The sequence below is a fragment of the Pecten maximus genome, chromosome 3 (genome assembly GCF_902652985.1).
Source record: "Pecten maximus chromosome 3, xPecMax1.1, whole genome shotgun sequence".
NCBI lineage: Eukaryota > Metazoa > Mollusca > Bivalvia > Pectinida > Pectinidae > Pecten > Pecten maximus.
Window position 1 is genome coordinate 39,895,005 of NC_047017.1, and position 21,488 is coordinate 39,916,492.

Below are 21,488 nucleotides of genomic sequence, written 5' to 3' on the forward strand. Positions count from 1 at the left end.
TTATGATGCCCACACAACATCTGAAGTGATATATGAATCCCGCAATCATTAAAAAGTAGCAGTGATTAATTATGAGAATTTCCTATGTGCAAAAAACCAGAACTTCAGCAAAATAAAGAATCTTAATCCAGGGTCCAAACTTGATCTGTAATCCATTAGAGGATAAAATACATATGGAGTTTTAATTTGATGTGGCAATTTCCTAGAGTGCAAAAGGTAAAAATTCTAGCAAAAATGAAGCATTGACACAGGTTTAAATTAAAACTGTTATTCATAATGACAAAGCCAAATACTAAGTTACAAACTGATGTGGCAAGCAGGAGTGAAGGAAAGTCTGAACAAGAGGCCCAATGGGCCTGTATCGCTCACCTGGCTCTACAGCAACTTTGAAGTTGATTGAGGTCATTTCTACAGATACTATGCTGATTATCATAGTAAGCTAGGTTTATTCATATTAATAAATTTTCTAGTCCTTCATTCCAGCATTTTATTGGCCTAATATCTGGTCTAGGAGGCTCTTGGCTATCGCAAAATTATTGTTTACAGATTTAAGCCGATTTCACCCCTGCACCCCAGCATAATACAGGCATAATATCAAGTCCCTGGGCCTCTTGGTTATTCAGAAGAAGACGTTTGAAGATTATTACCTATTTGACCCATGTGACCTTGAATAAAGGTCAAGGTCATTTATTTGAACAAACTTGGTAGCCCTTCACCCCAGCATGCTACAGGCCCAATATCAAGTCCCTGGGCCTCTTGGTTATTCAGAAGAAGTTGTTTGAAGAGTATAGCCTATTTGACCAATGTGACCTTGAATGAAGGTCAAGGTCATTTATTTGAACAAACTTGGTAGCCCTTCACCCCAGCATGCTACAGGCCCAATATCAAGTCCCTGGGCCTCTTGGTTATTCAGAAGAAGTTGTTTGAAGAGTATAGCCTATTTGACCAATGTGACCTTGAATGAAGGTCAAGGTCATTTATTTGAACAAACTTGGTAGCCCTTCACCCCAGCATGCTACAGGCCCAATATCAAGTCCCTGGGCCTCTTGGTTATTCAGAAGAAGTTGTTTGAAGAGTATAGCCTATTTGACCCCTGTGACCTTGAATGAAGGTCAAGGTCATTTATTTGAACAAACTTGGTAGCCCTTCACCCCAGCATGCTACAGGCCCAATATCAAGTCCCTTGGCCTCTTGGTTATTGAGAAGAAGTCGTTTGAAGATTATAGCCTATTTGACCCCTGTGACCTTGAATGAAGGTCAAGGTCATTTATTTGAACAAACTTGGTAGCCCTTCACCCCAGCATGCTACAGGCCCAATATCAAGTCCCTGGGCCTCTTGGTTATTGAGAAGAAGTCGTTTGAAGATTATAGCCTATTTGACCCCTGTGACCTTGAATGAAGGTCAAGGTCATTCATTTGAACAAACTTGGTAGCCCTTCACCCCAGCATGCTACAGGCCCAATATCAAGTCCTTGGGCCTCTTGGTTATTGAGAAGAAGTTGTTTAAATGAAAAAGTTGACGCCGGACGGCCAGACGGCCGGACGGCCGACGGACGCCGCACCACGGCATAAGCTCACTTGCCCTTTGGGCAGGTGAGCTAATAACCACATATCAACTAACAAATTGATGTAGCAAGTCGTAGCCAAAACAAGTCAGGAAAATGGTTATTTATGTTTTTACAATGTACAAAGGGACATAACTCCAGCAAAACCTTGAATTTTGAAACGGGGTTCGAACTCAAAACTTAATTCATTATGATGTGACATACATGTACATGTACTATATTGACATATACATGTAGTAAAGAAAAATAATTCCCGAAAAACTAAAGTTTGACTGACGCTCAACAACGAAATGATTCCTAATTGTCTGCCATGCTTGGCAGGTAACACAATAAGTGTGTTGGAGTATAATTTATGTGGCAATCAATTACCTTTTACAATATATGGCATATTATTAAGATGTATACAAGAAATAAAATATAAACAATCAACCATTTTCAAATCATTTAATTTGATAGTACATCTATTGATGCAGTAGCACTTTGGTTGGAACACACTCGAAGCTTCAACAGATTGCAAATAATCTACCTTGTGCAACATTAGGTATTTTGTTTCTGTAACTTGATAAACATACTTACACCACCCTGACATTTGTAGTGTTCATATGTATTGTGCACGAACAATCTAATATCTGTACTATGTCCTAACACCCTGATATTTGTACAGTGTACTAATGTCCTGATATTTCTACTATGTACTAATGTCCTGATATTTGTACTGTGTACTAATGTCCTGATATTTGTACCTTGTACTAACACCCTGATATTTGTAGTGTACTAATGTCCTGATATCTGTACTATGTCCTAATGCCCTGATATTTGTACTGTGTACTAATGTCCTGATATTTGTACTGTGTACTAATGTCCTGATATTTGTACTATGTCCTAACACCCTGATATTTGTACTGTGTACTAATGTCCTGATATCTGTACTATGTCCTAACGCCCTGATATTTGTACTGTGTACTAATGTCCTGATATTTGTACTGTGTACTAATGTCCTGATATTTGTACCTTATCCTAACACCCTGATATTTGTACTGTGTACTAATGTCCTGATATTTGTACTGTGTATTAATGTCCTGATATTTGACTGTGTACTAATGTCCTGATATTTGTACTGTGTACTAATGTCCTGATATTTGTACTGTGTACAAATGTCCTGATATTTGTACTGTGTATTAATGTCCTGATATTTGTACAGTGTACTTATGTCCTGATATTTGTACAGTGTACTAATGTCCTGATATTTGTACAGTGTTCTAATGTCCTGATATTTGTACTGTGTACTAATGTCCTGATATTTGTACCTTATCCTAACACCCTGATATTTGTACTATGTACTAATGTCCTGATATTTGTACTATGTACTAATGTCCTGATATTTGTACATTGTACTAATGTCCTGATATTTGTACAGTGTACTAATGTCCTGATATTTGTACTGTGTACTAATGTCCTGATATTTGTACTGTGTACTTAGTTTACAATTTCATCATAACAATTATAATAGTATCTCATTTGTTCTATCTTATAATGACTAACTTAAACTAGTAATTTAGTAAACACTGTTCTTTACAAAAAACAATAGAGACTGGTAAAACAGAAACATACAATCAGTCTGTGATGAAGCACTCTCACAAACAATTATATCAACCACTTGTTAATCTCTCCAGACTAAAACATATGGATGATCAGACTTACACAATGATAATTAATGTGTATTATACTCTAAACAGTTACATCTGGTACACAATAACAACCTTTAAAATCTTCATAGACCTATGAACTTTCATATAATTCTACATACAAGCAAGTGTTAAGCACCATTTTATACATCTACAAAATCCAAAATCCACGGGTTTTGTTCTCAATATATGTCTGCACAGTAGACAATATTCATCAAAGAATCATCAACTCTGTACATCAGTTTGTGGATGATAAAGATACACGAACCATTCAACTGATCCTGTATTAGGAGGGTCTTGGTGGATTCACTACTTTGGGTGTATTTGTTACTACCTGACTTATTTTCACTGCACAGGTATCAGTCTAGCGATTGGCCAGCTTTGATATTTGGAGCTAATCAAACTGCCAAGTACACCTTCAATTTTGAAAGGACATAGTCCAAGGGTACAGACAAGATAATAAGATTACATATATTAAGAAAAGAACCCATGGATTTGGAAGATATGTACATATGAATGCCTCCATATCAACATCTAAGTATCACATTTAAACAGCGTTTCGAGGAATGTATGTACCAGCACACTTGTCTGTCTCCAGCAATTACCAAATACACTTACATGATATCCCAAATAGGTAAAAACACACTTCTACAGTTGTATGTGTCTCCATTCACAACAGACTTGGATAGTGTCTCCATATATTTCCAACAGACTGGTATTTGTGTCCATTAACAATAGACTTGGATAGTGTCTCCAGGCATTACCAACACACCTGTATGTGTCTCCATTCACAACAGACTTGGATAGTGTCTTCAGGATTACCAACACACCTGTATTTGTGTCCATTAACAAAAAACTTGGATAGTGTCTCCACACATTACCAACACACCTGTATTTGTGTCCATTGACAATAGATATGGATAGTGTCTTCAGGATTACCAATACACCTGTATTTGTGTCCATTAACAAAAGACTTGGATAGTGTCTTCAGGATTACCAACACACCTGTATTTGTGTCCATTAACAAAAAACTTGGATAGTGTCTTCAGGATTACCAATACACCTGTATTTGTGTCCATTGACAATAGATATGGATAGTGTCTTCAGGATTACCAACACACCTGTATTTGTGTCCATTAACAAAAGACTTGGATAGTGTCTCCAGGATTACCAACACACCTGTATGGTGTCTAAGTGAATGGCTACACAACTGTATGATGTTTCCAGCAATGAACATACTGATTACCACCGTACTAGTATTGTGTCACCAGGCTCTATAGAATAAAAGGAAACCGCACGAAGATCGTTGTCTAATTCTATTTCAACATGTTTCATCTGAAAAAAATAGCAAAGGATATAATTGGTTAATTTCACATTAAAAATCTTTATTCGTATCTAACCATGTTATATTGATTTTAAGGAAGATTTGACTTCTTTAATTTTAAAGTTTACCACAACTGTGTAATTGTACATGAAAATATCCACCTACTTATAATAAAAGGATACCACGCCAACAGTTACAATTCAGAATGCTGCTTGGGCTTATGAAAGAGAGTTACTTCCCTTGTCAAAATAATCATGTTTCATTAAAAACAATAGAAAATTGTTGTACTTGTTTCTGATTATAACAGAGTTTGACCATTGTTACAACAGTTTCTGTTAGAACAATGATTTTGTAAGAGGTATGACAAAATGTCATTTTTAAAACAACACTGTTGATAATTTACATCAATTGACATTTCATAATAGTGACAATGATAGAAACATATACATAGTTGTCAATCACCTGGATTACGTGGGGTAGAATTAGAATTTACCTTAAACCCTGATTACTTACATCTCCTAAATTGGGGTTTCAATTTCAATTTCTTAATTGGCTGAGGGCCATATGCCCCATAAGTAATATAATATTATAAAAACACAATACTGGTTTATTCGATTTATCCCCGATTTGAGCAGCAGTACATCCTAAAATTCCACTTGGACCCCAACCTGATTGTGTAAACAAAGGTATTTTGAGTTATTTCATTTGTAATGTTAATGAAAATAACTGAAGTACTGTACCTTTTTTGTTTCATAGGAAAGTTGTAGCTCTCTATCATCCCACTTAAACAGCTTCATGATTAAAGCTTTCAGTTTCTGTACCGTCATGGTTCCTGTAACAATGCATCAATGTACAAATCTTTCTCAAAAGTAACATTATCACTATTTTCTGGGTCTTCCTTGAGAGTAACATTATCTTTACTAAGTTTTCTTCAAGCATAATGTGATCATTCAAATCAGTTAGTGATACTGCTGATTAACATAACAATACCTATTGTTATAGTTAAAGTTCACTTTTCAGCTTTTACTATGTCTAAATGAATGTGATAATACAATTAACCAGTTACTCCATGAAGCAGGTCTTTCCTGTTAACAGTATAGTGTACCTTACAAAATCCGATCTCCTATTAGAGATGGAGAAAAAAACTGGTTTCTAGAGATACATACCACTATACAGTAAATTTTGTTGAAATTAAATTTTAGTGCATTTCCAATGTTTTATAGATGTAATGCAAATTTGAATAAGAATTGTTATATACAAATTGAATATAGAAAATGTAATTAGCACTAACATAATTTAACCTAATTCTTCCAGTGTGAAAAGTGCTAAAATAAGGTTACCACTAAAACATGTACGTTTAGTCGTTTACAGTAATTAGTTTATAAAGTGTTATAAGATCTCACCTGGGATTTTCTTCTGTTTAGAACCCTTGTCAGGATCAAAGGGGCTGGTTATAGTGACCGCTGGGTCAGGTTAAGGAACTAGGTAACCATCATAGCAACACGCAATTATACAGTATCAAAGTGTATCCTAGCCAAACAAAAGTCATGTTGTTGTTTTTTAAATGCCTCTGCCAGGGAGTGAACCAGTTCCCCTGATTATTAGCATGATTATTATAACGCTCTTTCCAAATTCAAAATGCATTGTAAGCTTAAGAGAAATTCTTCCCAGTGGAGTATCCAGAAAGCAGCTAGTATCTGAACATGGTTACAGCAACATGGAATTTCCCACTGTAAGAGTGAACCATTGCAGAGATACGCTTTCATAAAACAGTCAGTTTTCGATATAAAGTAACTTGTAATGAGAGAACATTTTAAGCACATCAAGAAGAATTGTACAATATTGTGTATGAATCAAAGGGTTACTTCTGCTTCTTTTTACCAGTCAAGCAAGCAATTACATTTGATTACTTTTGTTTCACACCATATCGACATTGTCTGAAAGAAAGACTTAATATAGCAGGAAAAAGATACTGATTAAACTGTCTTTTAGGGTTTTTTCTTTCTGATTCATCTCAGAGTTTTCAGGAGGTCCATACACTGTAACAAAAAATACCATGTAATATGCTACCAATGCACCACGGTATGATCTTAATACAGTTTCTTTTTTTAAACCCCTCCCCCCCCCCCCCCCCCCCCCCACACTTTTGTCCTCCTTCCTTAGCCTTAGATTGTGTTTTCTATTGAAATGTTTTACATGTTTTAACATATAGTATAGATCTCAAGGACTTCAGTCTACCTGTATTAACATGATTCCCCATGATAACCTACCTCTGACAAGCTCCTGGTAGTGAGGGTAACCTACCTCTGACAAGCTCCTGGTAGCTAGGATAACCTACCTCTGACATGCTCCTGGTAGCGAGGGTAACCTACCTCTGACAAGCTCCTGGTAGCGAGGGTAACCTACCTCTGACATGCTCCTGGTAGCGAGGGTAACCTACCTCTGACAAGCTCCTGGTAGCGAGGGTAACCTACCTCTGACAAGCTCCTGGTAGCTAGGATAACCTACCTCTGACATGCTCCTGGTAGCGAGGGTAACCTACCTCTGACAAGCTCCTGGTAGCGAGGGTAACCTACCTCTGACATGCTCCTGGTAGCGAGGGTAACCTACCTCTGACGAGCTCCTGGTAGCGAGGGTAACCTACCTCTGACAAGCTCCTGGTAGCGAGGGTAACCTACCTCTGACGAGCTCCTGGTAGCGAGGGTAACCTACCTCTGACAAGCTCCTGGTAGCGAGGGTAACCTACCTCTGACAAGCTCCTGGTAGCGAGGGTAACCTACCTCTGACAAGCTCCTGGTAGCGAGGGTAACCTACCTCTGACACGCTCCTGGTAGCAAGGGTAACCTACCTCTGACAAGCTCCTGGTAGCTAGGATAACCTACCTCTGACAAGCTCCTGGTAGCGAGGGTAACCTACCTCTGACTAGCTCCTGGTAGCGAGGGTAACCTACCTCTGACACGCTCCTGGTAGCAAGGGTAACCTACCTCTGACAAGCTCCTGGTAGCTAGGATAACCTACCTCTGACAAGCTCCTGGTAGCGAGGGTAACCTACCTCTGACTAGCTCCTGGTAGCGAGGGTAACCTACCTCTGACAAGCTCCTGGTAGCTAGGATAACCTACCTCTGACAAGCTCCTGGTAGCGAGGGTAACCTACCTCTGACAAGCTCCTGGTAGCTAGGATAACCAACCTCTGACAAGCTCCTGGTAGCGAGGGTAACCTTTCTCTGACACGCTCCTGGTAGCTAGGATACCCTACCTCTGACAAGCTCCTGGTAGCGAGGGTAACCTACCTTTGACAAGCTCTTGGTAGCGAGGATAACGTACCTTTGACAAGCTCCTGGTTGCAAGGATAACCTACCTCTGACAAGCTCCTGGTAGCGAGGGTAACCTACCTTTGATAAGCTCCTGGTAGCGAGGGTAACCTACCTCTGACAAGCTCCTGGTAGCGAGGGTAACCTACCTCTGACACGCTCCTGGTAGCTAGGATAACCTACCTCTGACAAGCTCCTGGTAGCTAGGATACCCTACCTCTGACAAGCTCCTGGTAGCGAGGGTAACCTACCTCTGACAAGCTCCTGGTAGCGAGGGTAACCTACCTCTGACAAGCTCCTGGTAGCGAGGGTAACCTACCTCTGACAAGCTCCTGGTAGCGAGGGTAACCTACCTCTGACAAGCTCCTGGTAGGGAGGGTAACCTACCTCTGACAAGCTCCTGGTAGCGAGGGTAACCTACCTCTGACAAGCTCCTGGTAGCGAGGGTAACCTACCTCTGACAAGCTCCTGGTAGCGAGGGTAACCTACCTTTGACAAGCTCTTGGTAGCGAGGATAACGTACCTTTGACAAGCTCCTGGTTGCAAGGATAACCTACCTCTGACAAGCTCCTGGTAGCGAGGGTAACCTACCTCTGACAAGCTCCTGGTAGCGAGGGTAACCTACCTCTGACAAGCTCCTGGTAGCGAGGGTAACCTACCTCTGACAAGCTCCTGGTAGCGAGGGTGTTCATTAGTGAACTCTGTACTTGGGTTGTTTTTATTTTCATCCTGAGAGCCTCCAGACTTAATCCAGAGCTGGCCAAATCTCTTGAGATAGTCAATCTCTGACCCTCGCCTTTCCTCCTTTGTGACCTGTTACACATAGAATTCAGTACTTGTGTACATTTCAGTAGAGTGATATACATCTGTAGTAGTGATTTAGAAAGTAGATAACGTGAATGTATATCAACATAAAAGTTTAAATTTTTATAATAACGTCAATTGACCTTTAGTTACCTGCCATAACTAACGGGAAGATTATTATCAGGAAACATCAGTTGTAAAATTTGGAATTTACAGTATGAAATGTAAACATTTACACTTTATTTTACAAACCTTCGTTTTTATCTACATGTATAAATATCTGAATACCAAGTCAACAATGGACTATTGAAGTTTGTTTAGCAGCCTATCAGCAGCTATGGTCTTATAGGACAAAAGAATTGATGTATCTATCATAAAAAGAAATACTCAACACAACAGGAAGATCAAGCTAATTATCATTATCATGTGTATCATACAGTTTGGGAGTCTGACATTTTTTATGGTAAGTTAAGATATGGTATTATCAACTTGTTTTACTGTTAGAAAGTTCTAAGCTCCTCTGGAGTTTTTAAACAAAAATTCTTAGGAGCATATAATTAACTGTATCACTATGGTCCGTTATCTTTTACCCGAGTCCTGTTACAGTGCTCCAGACTGGCTACTTTGGCCACGATGAGTTGGCGTACTGTCTCTGGTATAGCTGTATTTAACAGAGGGTTTTGGATCATCTTCAACTCCTTTAAACTTTTTAACTTGTTGAGTTCATTAATACTAGACCACTGTATAAAGAGAAAAAAGATCAAATTAGTTAGGATACAGTTCAACCATACACTACCAGAACAAAGCTTAACTTTCACAACATTACCCCAACAAGTGACAATAAGATACAACATGTAATAAACTACAGTATGTGTAACTTTGACTGAAGTATGAGGTAGGCTTATTGAAGGACAATGAAGTAGTACAGTATTTGTCAACATTTCTTATGTCAGAAATACAATAGACATGAGTGGGCTTAATACCAGACACATGTTTATTGCTTGATTAATACAGTTAGTTCTCATATTTTCTATGGTTTTTTCCATTCAATTTCCTGCATGGGAATTCCATTTGGTGTAGATTTCAACATTTAACCAACCTTAATGAGAAGTACCTATAACCAGGGAAAACAAAAATAATTCTAACTAGGAATTCCTTCACTACCATGCAAGATTATATAATTTTACTGTTTATCAATCTTCTTTATGAAGTAACCTTAAATCTCTGAAATATAATTTCAATCTTGGACTAGATATATTCTCCCCTGATCTAGTCTGATAAAAGTCCAGAATAATGAATGAGTCTTCTAAGATTGCTGACAAAGGGCAGGATAGGACGAGACACAGGTAACACTAGAAGATTGAAATTAAATCATGCCAGCTAGCATTTTACCTCTGATATTTTGTTGTAGTTGACACAAAGGTATTTCAAGGCTTGGAAGTGTTGACTTGTTTCACCATAATTCACATCTGGTAAGGCAATGGCATCAATGTTGTTGTCACTCACAATCAGACTTTCTAACCTTAAACAAGGAAAACAATCAGCTGTGCTTCAAGTGATAACAACACAATGCCCTAAAATCACAAATTATTATGACTTCTATATCCTCCTGGTATATCACCAGTATTAGCACCTAATGTTACAGTGGGAAACAAAGCATTGATATGAATTTTCACCTCTAACTACATCCTAAGATCATCCTTAAGATTGTATCCCTAAAACACCAATACATATATACAACAACATCCTAGAAGATGATTACCACTGTTACGACTGATTTACTTGTGACAATACTAGTTGTTACTGTTGACTGACTTTGGTAAACAATTGAGGTGAAGTACTTGTGACATCACAGTTACATTTGACTGAGTTTGGTAAATGACTAAGATGAAGTACTTGTGACCATGACTGTTATGGTTGACTTACTAGGGTAAATGACTGAGATGAAGTACTTGTGACCATGCATGACTGTTATGGTTGACTTACTTGGGTAAATGACTAAGATGAAGTAATTGTGACCATGACTGTTATGGTTGACTTACTTGGGTAAACGACTAAGATGAAGTACTTGTGACCATGACTGTTATGGTTGACTTACTTGGGTAAACGACTAAGATGAAGTACTTGTGACCATGACTGTTATGGTTGACTTACTTGGGTAAACGACTAAGATGAAGTACTTGTGACCATGACTGTTATGGTTGACTTACTAGGGTAAATGACTGAGATGAAGTACTTGTGACCATGACTGTTATGGTTGACTTACTTGGGTAAACGACTAAGATGAAGTACTTGTGACCATGACTGTTATGGTTGACTTACTTGGGTAAACGACTAAGATGAAGTACTTGTGACCATGACTGTTATGGTTGACTTACTTGGGTAAACGACTAAGATGAAGTACTTGTGACCATGACTGTTATGGTTGACTTACTTGGGTAAACGACTAAGATGAAGTACTTGTGACCATGACTGTTATGGTTGACTTACTTGGGTAAATGACTAAGATGAAGTACTTGTGACCATGCATGACTGTTATGGTTGACTTACTAGGGTAAATGACTGAGATGAAGTACTTGTGACCATGCATGACTGTTATGGTTGACTTACTTGGGTAAATGACTAAGATGAAGTACTTGTGACCATGACTGTTATGGTTGACTTACTTGGGTAAACGACTGAGATGAAGTACTTGTGACCATGACTGTACATTGTTGGATTCTAGGTTGATGAGGGTAAGATTCTGCAGGCGACCTTGAGGGTCTGACAAGTTTGTAATGCCATTAAAACAGATGTGTAATTGTTGTAGAAGAGGAAACATAAGACTGCACTCCAGTATCTGTAAAAAAATCATCTCCATTTAAATAAGTATTATCAATAATTGCAAACAATGCCATAAAGTGAGTATAATGCTTGCTATTTTCAACATTTCACTCAAAGAATATCATCCTAATTTATATTACTAGTTCAATCTTTAAAAGCAGCAAAGTAATGTCTTGTAAGTGGATATTCCACAGAAAACAACTAGAGTCAGTGTTCTGTCAGAGTGACAGTGTAGCCCTGTATCTGTATATCTTACAATGAGTTCCAAGATTCACTAGTGTACAGTACAGACTAAGTCTTGAGGTGATAGATGATGTCAGTTTACCTTTTGCCAGCTGTATGGAATCCTATTTAGATACAGGACCTTCAAACATGGAAATGCTGACTGTAACTCCGCTGTATTAGAGGGAAGTACTAATTTGTTTTCGCTGAAATATGAAAATGTTCGAAATTTCAGAACTAAAACACAATTTTATTCAGAAGATATCGCTGCAAAACCTGTACTATCATTACCAATTATTGTAATAAATGATTAATTTTTCAGACAATTTCCACATCATTAAATATCTATATAAACATAAGAAATGTATATGATTTTAATATTTAAAATTAAGTGTTCTTTCTGACAGTGTATTTCATAGTTTGCAGAGTGTTTGTGGCCCAGAAGTCCTACCTGACATTGAGACTCCTTAATCCTGGCAGACATTCTGTGATGGCTGCCACTTTACACCATGAGGGCAACAGATTCTGAGCCATATCTAGCTCTTCTACACTATGTCCATGTGTCCTTAACTCAGAAGAGTGTGGACCAACACCATAGACCGCCATGTCACGCACCATAACCTCTACCAGACTGGCCAGCTGGCTACAAAACACAGAAAGTATATTAAAACTAGAAGCAAACAGAATGATTGGGTGACACAGTGATAATACACCTGCCTTTCACCTACATCTAGCTGGCCAGGGTAGATCAGACACAAAAAGGTTAAGGGTCACCTGCCAAACCACATGGGTTTTCTCCAGTTTCTGGTTTCCTCCCATGGTAACACTCCTCACACATTTCCATCCTGGCCAATAATAGTAATCTAATGTAAGTTGATATAACTTATTTCGCAATTGTTTAAAAAAAATAAAGATAAGTTTACATTTTTTAAACAGGCCGACAGTGATAAAATTAAACCTACAACTCTAATATAATCTATACTGTTACCATACCAACCCTAAAATGCAGTACCTTTTTTCACTTTTTTTTCAGGCAAGTGCTGTTAAAGTCAGAATATTTGTGCTATTTAACCTATTTCAATCTTTGTACAAGATCATGCTAATCAATCTGTCTTACTTTTTCCACAAGTGATAACAAACAGACATCTTTTTATTTTGACATCCAGACAAAATCTTAGTGATAAGATTTACGTATTTGACCTTTGAAATTGTATGATGCTATTGTTCCTATCATCAGAGTTAGTGTCAAATTCCTAATTATCCCGGTAAAAACAAAATGTAAAATACAACATTGTTTAAAATATGTTTTACCTCTGCTTTTTGTTTACAGACTTAGCGCCAACCATTTCCACTACTGTTTTTTTCTTGTTGTTGTCAAGAACAAAGAGTTCGGCTGTGATTACTCCTGCTTCCTCTCCTTGCTCTTCTCCATAGCGATCCTGGAAAGCATTATAAAAACTCACCCCCATCTTCACCTTTTTTGGACGCACGAAAGACCCACCAGTGGGGTGTCTGAGAAAAAATAATTAAAAAACAATTATTATGATTTGAGACATTCTAACCAAAGTGCTACATTAAATAATGGACTCCTTACTAGTTCCTTCTAGACAGGGTCTACATTCAACCATATACTCCTTACTAGTTCCTTCTAGATGAGGCTACATTCAATCATAGACTCCTTACTAGTTCCTTCTAGACAGGGGATACATTCAACCATAGACTCCTTACTACTTCCTTCTAGACAAGGTCTACATTCAATCATAGACTCCTTACTACTTCCTTCTAGACAGGGTCTACATTCAACCATAGACTCCTTACTAGTTCCTTCTAGACATGGTCTACATTCAATCATAGACTCCTTACTAGTTCCTTCTAGACAGGGTCTACATTCAACCATAAACTCCTTACTACTTCCTTCTAGACAGGGGCTACATTCAACCATATACTCCTTACTAGTTCCTTCTAGACAGGGTCTACATTCAACCATATACTCCTTACTAGTTCCTTCTAGTCAGGGGCTACATTCAACCATAGACTCCTTACTAGTTCCGTCTAGACAGGGTCTACATTCAACCATAAACTCCTTACTAGTTCCTTCTAGACAGGGTCTACATTCAATCATAGACACCTTACTAGTTCCTTCTAGACAGGGTCTACATTCAATCATAGACTCCTTACTAGTTCCTTCTAGACAGGGTCTACATTCAATCATAGACTCCTTACTAGTGCCTTCTAAACAGGGGCTACATTCAAATTCCATCATAGACTCTGTACTAGTTCCTTCTAGACAGGGGCTACATTCAATCATAGACCCCTAATTACTAGTTCCTTCTAGATAGGGGCTACATTCAAATTCAATCATAGACTCCTTACTAGTTCCTTCTAGACAGAGGCTACATTCAACCATAGACTCCTTACTAGTTCCTTCTAGACAGGGGCTACATTCAATCATAGACTCTGTACTAGTTCCTTCTAGACAGGGGCTACATTCAATCATAGACCCCTAATTACTAGTTCCTTCTAGATAGGGGCTACATTCAAATTCAATCATAGACTCCTTACTAGTTCCTTCTAGACAGAGGCTACATTCAACCATAGACTCCTTACTAGTTCCTTCTAGACAGGGACTACATTCAATCATAGACTCCTTACTAGTTCCTTCTAGACAGGGGCTACATTCAATCATAGACCCCTAATTACTAGTTCCTTCTAGATAGGGGCTACATTCAAATTCTATCATAGACTCCTTACTAGTTCCTTCTAGACAGGGGCTACACACAAAAAAAAACATGGGTCTCCATGCACATTCCTACCTCACTGGTATATATTCAAATGAGTGCTAGCTATATAGTGCTATAAGAAAAGGTAAACTTTATACTTACTCAGTACTGAAGTAGTATTTCCCTTCATGTGTTCCATTGTGCTTTCCCCTGGAGGAATCGTCCCACTCCACACCAATCCAGGAATCTTTAATAAAGAAATTTACAGTGAACCGGGAAATCAAAAAAGAAAATACATATTTACCTCTTCCTCTTTAATAATAAAATAATAATCATCGTCCTCATCGTCATATACATCAGTGTATCACTATCTACCATCAACAAAAACTAGTAATTATTTCTCTTCAACTCTTTTCTCTTCATTTCTTATTACCTTTAGTGTTTGTAATTTCTCCAATGTAGCGAACAGTTGCAAAGTGTCCATCATAGATAATTCTGTCTCCTAACTGCAGAGGGTTACCATCATCATGCTTCACCTCCATCTTCTTGTTTTAAGGTTTAGGTCTACCTGTTGGTTGAAGATATACTCTACCAATAAAAGGTGGTAATCTGGTTCTGTCAATTTATTTACTCTTACTATTGATTGTTATGTTAATTCAAGACACTATTTTAATAATTTTGGTTGAATATCTGTTTTGTGGATAAATATTCTACATGTATATTGATTTTGTGACTGCTTTACAACTGCAAATATACACACAAACTGTTGCAATAAAACAATAGCTTTTTACAATTGTTTAGATAGAACGTACATACAATGTATGTATTGGAAACATTTTTCATTTAAATAAGACAAGTGAAAGAGAAACCTTAAGAAGAAAAGGATGTTAAAATGACTTGCCGGAATGCAGCTAGCCCAAAGGAAAAGATTGGGGGAGGTGGTAGCCGTTACAGTACTTTTAATGGGGTATGATCATGAAACACTCATAAAATACTATCTCCGGAGAAAAAGATTTCCTATCGAATGTGACTATTATGTCAGACTTACATTAGAGTACAGGCTGTAAGAGTTATTTCTATTGTGAGCACTGATACATATATGAGATGTAGTCAGGAGACATGTTAGGCTGCATGTGACACCAGGAAAACAGCATAGCAACATGATAAAATATACAGATGAAATAATTCCTTTTTATGTGGTAAAAATTCAGAAGAAAAAAAAACTCACAATGATATGGTGTATTAAATTTTAACAAGGTAACTTAGCTAGGTCATGTTCTTATTCCTCCATAACATAATATACATGTAGCTATCATCATATATCACTGCAAGACAGGTATGATTTTGTCCATCGCATTTTACGTTCATTATCGATTCTTCTTAAGTTTCAAATATTTTGGTGAAATTTAAATAAATGTCCCAACATAAATCCTCACTGGTATATATTTTCATTTGTAGGTATACATGTAGTTGTTTCTCAACTAAAATAGGATTATCTATATAACCGGCGAACCGCTGAATGCTTACAGAAACATTTTTTCATCCTTCATTTGAAAAGGATACTTCTTTTATTTTTTGCTCATCAAAAAGGCCTTTTCAGCTAGACTCTTATAAATGAAATAATCATGGAAGGTACATTATGTGTACGTACATGTATACATGGAATCCGGGAATTTTCGTACTAAATCGTTTTCGTACCGGGTATTTTCGTACTAAATCGTTTTCGTTCCAGGGAATTTTCGTACCAATAAATAATGATATAAGGAATATCGATTAAAATATTATATAAAATATGTGCCGATTGTTTGTCTTGTTATCTTCAATTGTTAAAAATAAAGCCAACGTTCCGTGCTATTTTTCCCACTATGGCTTCCTGTTTATGCGGTCGTACTAAATAAGGTAAGTGTTAAAAATCGTTAATGTGCATCAACATTCAACATCAAACTATCAGACATCAAAAATTTCAAAATAACATAGATATTGCATAGTAATACATGTCCTTTAACTTTACCGGGTGTCAGTTAACTAAGTGATAATTGATTAGCTAATTAATTGATTGGCTAGGCTTAGTGTTGTTGCTTTATTGGCGTGTGATTACGTTGCGCGTAGGGTGTTTTCGTTACAGATTATCACCTTCTGAAGATCATAAGATCGGCGTTTAATTGTTTTCATTAAATTTGAGGAAGAGGAGAAATTGAGGTACTCTTAGTAGAAGGAATGTTTAGATACGACATGAAGGAAGAGTTGAATTTGAGGTACTCTTACTTTTTTTGTGTACTCATAAAATGGCATTTTGGCCTAACCGGTCCACATTTCGTTGTTAACCTTCGGTATCATGGCAGACACTGAAGACTTGTGCATTGTTTGCAGATTTCCCGTGACACGTCGTCAACAAGCTGTAGCTTGTGACAGCTGTGAAAGATGGCAACACCGCACATGCGATACAGGTAATTAATTAATTTCCTTTCTATAAATTTCATTAATTTCCTTTATATATATACGATTTATTTCATTATATATACGTCCCGTTGTACTTAGCGATTTATTTCATAATATATACGTCCCGTTGTACTTAGCGATTTATTTCAATATTTATACGTCCCGTTGTACTTAGCGATTTATTTCATAATATATATACGTCCCGTTGTACTTAGCGATTTATTTCAATATTTATACGTCCCGTTGTACTTAGCGATTTATTTCATAATATATACGTCCCGTTGTACTTAGCGATTTATTTCATTATACAAAATGTATATACGTCCCGTTGTACTTAGCGATTTATTTCATTATACAAAATGTATATACGTCCCGTTGTACTTAGCGATTTATTTCATAATATATACGTCCCGTTGTACTTAGCGATTTATTTCAATATATATACGTCCCGTTGTACTTAGCGATTTATTTCATTATATATACGTCCCGTTGTACTTAGCGATTTATTTCAATATTTATACGTCCCGTTGTACTTAGCGATTTATTTCAATATTTATACGTCCCGTTGTACTTAGCGATTTATTTCATAATATATACGTCCCGTTGTACTTAGCGATTTATTTCATTATACAAAATGTATATACGTCCCGTTGTACTTAGCGATTTATTTCATTATACAAAATGTATATACGTCCCGTTGTACTTAGCGATTTATTTCATAATATAAACGTCCCGTTGTACTTAGCGATTTATTTCAATATATATACGTCCCGTTGTACTTAGCGATTTATTTCATTATATATACGTCCCGTTGTACTTAGCGATTTATTTCAATATTTATACGTCCCGTTGTACTTAGCGATTTATTTCATAATATATATACGTCCCGTTGTACTTAGCGATTTATTTCATTATATATACGTCCCGTTGTACTTAGCGATTTATTTCATAATATATACGTCCCGTTGTACTTAGCGATTTATTTCATTATACAAAATGTATATACGTCCCGTTGTACTTAGCGATTTATTTCATAATATATACGTCCCGTTGTACTTAGCGATTTATTTCAATATATATACGTCCCGTTGTACTTAGCGATTTATTTCATAATATATACGTCCCGTTGTACTTAGCGATTTATTTCATTATACAAAATGTATATACGTCCCGTTGTACTTAGCGATTTATTTCAATATTTATACGTCCCGTTGTACTTAGCGATTTATTTCATAATATATATACGTCCCGTTGTACTTAGCGATTTATTTCAATATTTATACGTCCCGTTGTACTTAGCGATTTATTTCATAATATATACGTCCCGTTGTACTTAGCGATTTATTTCATTATACAAAATGTATATACGTCCCGTTGTACTTAGCGATTTATTTCATAATATATACGTCCCGTTGTACTTAGCGATTTATTTCAATATTTATATGTCCCGTTGTACTTAGCGATTTATTTCAATATTTATTTCCTTTATATATACGATAAACTATTTTCTGTTAGGAATTTCCTTGGCGGACTATCGCCTGGCAGTGAGGACATCGTCCGACATTTGCTTCACTTGTCTTCAGTGTGCACCCGATATCCCCCCTAGCGATTCCGAGACCGACATCACCGACTTCACCGACCAGCTCCCGGTTGCCAACTTCAATCTTGATGATTCCTTTGACATGTCCGATCGGGAGAGACCGGATGAAGCAACGGAGCCGCAAGAGGAGTAAGTTAAAAACATAACTCAGTTCAATTCAATAATAAATTCATTAATAATGAAAATACAATTTGAATGATGTTGTTATATGCTTTCTTTAAGATATTGTGCTCACATCAAATGATCCAGATGACTTATCACATTTTTTTAAATTTAATTTTATTACCTGTTTCAACAATTTCATAAATACAATTTTGCTTAATAGGTCATTTGATGCACATGGGGAGCCAGCAGAGGACAGCATCCTGGACGACCAGCCCACCACATACGAGGTACTTGCCAAAGGAACTACCCGCGGGAAGCCTCTACTGGTGTCAAGTGATGGGTATACATATACAGTAAAGGTAAGAGTCAATAGGTGTCCATATCATCCTGATTACTTATATTAATTCTACATGTATGTGAACTTTATTTCATCATGTAATATACATTGTACATCATACATGTACATGCAGTATTGTAATGAAGCCATTTAATTTATTGTTCCTTTATTTATAAACACAAATTTAACAATATATATTGGTTTTCAGAGGACCAACAAGTCGACGACCATATGGACTTGCAGCCTTAGATCAAAGGTTATCCATTGTTATGTTAGGACGTTGCCCTGCAGAGCCTGGTCACCCTCTTAGCCAGTTTGTTGAGCCAGTTTGTTGAGTACGTGAGGAGCCAGTGGATTGACTCTGCCACTTTCCCGCCGACATCTTGGTCAGCCTTTGAATCATCGGTCCGAACCAACAATGACGTTGAAGGTAATTATAATTCATAATAGCGATAATCAATATAATCCTGTCAATCAACATGTTAAACACTATTAGAGCTATAATTACATTTCTAATTACATGTACCTAAACTTGATGGTATAAAAAAAAATATGAATGCACAAGTGACAACATTGTGCTATTTCAGAGAATGTACTCACTATATTTTCTTCTAAATTTCAGGCTGGCACAACCGATTGAACAGGAAGACTGACAACCACCCAGCTATGTATGTCCTGATACCATTACTCCAGAAGGAAGCCGCAGCAGTGGAGGCCCAGATCGTGTCGGAGGACATCGAGCGTGACAACAGACGGGCATACACTGCTATTGAGAAGAAGCTGAGGGGTGCCACAGAGAGGTACATGGACAACACATTGTCAACGACAGGATTTCTAAAGGCGGTGGCAGCAGTTTATGTTTGTGGTAGGGACATGTAGGTAGAACTTTGTGAGAAATACTTATGTAGTGCTGTGAGAAAGTGTAGGAATTATTAGTGCTGTGTGAAAATGAAAATGTAAGAATTTACTTATAGCAATTTTAACTTAATGTAGTGCTGTGAGAAAATGAAAGAATTACTATAGTGCTCTATGAAAATGTAGGAATTAATTGTGAGAAAGGAATTGTTATACTTAATGTGGTACTGTATGAAAAAAAGTTATATTTACTTATCTGGTAAGAAATATGTTATTTTTATATTTACAATGTAAATGTAATTTTATATTGATGTCTGTACACAACTGTTTCAATGTGTCCATACTATAAATGCATGTTTCCAGTGATGAGAATGATATATAATGAAATGAGTACATATCTGTTTCAATGTGTCCTTATCATAATTATATAAAATGTTTCCAATGAAGAGAAGGTTTGAGTACATAACGGTTGAGTACATAACGGTTTCAATGTGTCCTTGTTATTTATATATAGATGTGTTTCCAGTGATGAGAATGATATATAATAAAATGAGTACATATCTGTTTCAATGTGTCCTTATCATAATTATATAAAATGTTTCCAACGAAGAGAATGATATGAAATAAAATGATCATTCAAGGTTTGAGTACATAACGGTTGAGTGTATAACGGTCGAGTACATAACGGTTTCGATGTGTCCTTGTTATTTATAGATGTATATGTTTCCAGTGATGAGAATGATATATATAATAAAATGTTATGTAATTATCTATCAAGGTTTGAGTGGTTTTTTTCGCATCATGTCTACTACGGTACCCAGTGACAGAAATAATACGTAAAAGACATTACATATAGCAGTTTTGATGAGGATAAATAATAAAATATCACTTGCATAAGTAATATATACTGTTGAAATCATATTATACGCACCGAGGCATGAATTCAACAGACAAATGACGGTTTGTTGAAATAACATTTAGCCTGACTGACCTAGACACGCGTCTGCGAGCAGTGAAGCGTGAACGCGACAGTCACGATTTCAACACATAGAAATCCAGCAAAATCCTAAATGAGAAATGTGAATGAGAATGGATCTGAGAATTATCGAATTATGATGAGTAATAATGATAAAATGAATGAAAATATTGACATTATATTTTTAGTACGAAACTACCCGGACGAAAATTCCCAGGTACGAAAATGTCAGTGGTACGAAAATGGATCGGTACGAAAATTCCCGTTACCTATACATGTATCCACTCCAGAATTAAAAGGCCTTGTTTTCTGCAACAAAGAGGGGCTAAATGATGGAACAATGATCACTCATGTAAATCATCACGACTTAACGAAGATTCACTATTTCTGACTGTGTCGTATGTATTGCCATATATAGGTACACTCCTTTAAAAAGTAAATCCAAATCTGATCGATTACAGTAGGGCTACAGTCATGACAGTAGGCCACCTTACCCGGTTGTCACGTTTCCATAACCACTTAGTGATTTCTTCGGTCACTTGATTGAAAAGTACAACTAAAATCTCAGTTTGGAAACTTGTTTCTACAGAAGAACTTATGCACAAGGACATATCACATACATACAAAAATGTCTTGAAATTGCATTCCCAAAACCGGTAAGCACCAAAGTTTTCTTCAGTTCTTGGAGATGAAATATTTTGCAATGTTCACGGGTCATCGTA

General features: G+C 36.9%; 2 protein-coding genes across 9 annotated transcripts; one reads left to right on the top strand and one right to left on the bottom strand.

The window, feature by feature from the left end:
- Window positions 1-1,993: 1,993 nt before the first annotated feature.
- On the bottom strand, window positions 1,994-21,486 carry LOC117324157 (tubulin-specific chaperone E-like). Of its 8 annotated transcripts, none has more exons than XR_004531907.1 (15): window positions 21,261-21,479; window positions 14,888-15,022; window positions 14,617-14,701; window positions 13,046-13,246; window positions 12,186-12,377; window positions 11,838-11,940; window positions 11,356-11,528; window positions 10,082-10,211; window positions 9,280-9,429; window positions 8,545-8,698; window positions 6,548-6,613; window positions 5,978-6,037; window positions 5,315-5,406; window positions 3,035-4,585; window positions 1,994-2,872 (listed from the first exon to the last, which is right to left on the bottom strand). XR_004531907.1 is itself a non-coding variant. In XM_033879833.1 (14 exons), the coding sequence occupies exons 2-14, from the start codon at window positions 14,994-14,996 to the stop codon at window positions 4,493-4,495; spliced, it is 1,608 nt and encodes a 535-aa protein (XP_033735724.1). In that variant the 5' UTR covers window positions 14,997-15,022; window positions 21,387-21,486; the 3' UTR covers window positions 1,994-4,492. The 8 variants fall into 8 exon arrangements, 2 of the variants coding, with proteins under 2 accessions (XP_033735724.1, XP_033735723.1); XR_004531909.1 differs by having other exon boundaries at window positions 1,994-2,576; window positions 3,008-4,585; XR_004531903.1 differs by having other exon boundaries at window positions 3,008-4,585.
- On the top strand, window positions 16,616-19,245 carry LOC117322752. Its single transcript, XM_033877689.1, has 4 exons — window positions 16,616-16,901; window positions 18,409-18,622; window positions 18,819-18,957; window positions 19,144-19,245. The coding sequence occupies exons 1-4, from the start codon at window positions 16,790-16,792 to the stop codon at window positions 19,243-19,245; spliced, it is 567 nt and encodes a 188-aa protein (XP_033733580.1). The 5' UTR covers window positions 16,616-16,789.
- Window positions 21,487-21,488: the final 2 nt, after the last annotated feature.

Coding starts and splice junctions, on each gene's coding strand:
- LOC117324157 (XM_033879833.1), bottom strand. CDS start 14,996: ATGGAGGTGAAGCATGATGATGGTAACCCTCTGCAGTTAGGAGACAGA. Junction 14,702..14,887: donor AGAAATTACAAACACTAAAG/GTAATAAGAAAT, acceptor TCTTTATTAAAG/ATTCCTGGATTGGTGTGGAG. Junction 11,941..12,185: donor TTAAGGAGTCTCAATGTCAG/GTAGGACTTCTG, acceptor TTCATATTTCAG/CGAAAACAAATTAGTACTTC.
- LOC117322752 (XM_033877689.1), top strand. CDS start 16,790: ATGGCAGACACTGAAGACTTGTGCATTGTTTGCAGATTTCCCGTGACA. Junction 16,902..18,408: donor ACACCGCACATGCGATACAG/GTAATTAATTAA, acceptor ATTTTCTGTTAG/GAATTTCCTTGGCGGACTAT. Junction 18,958..19,143: donor GGTATACATATACAGTAAAG/GTAAGAGTCAAT, acceptor ATTGGTTTTCAG/AGGACCAACAAGTCGACGAC.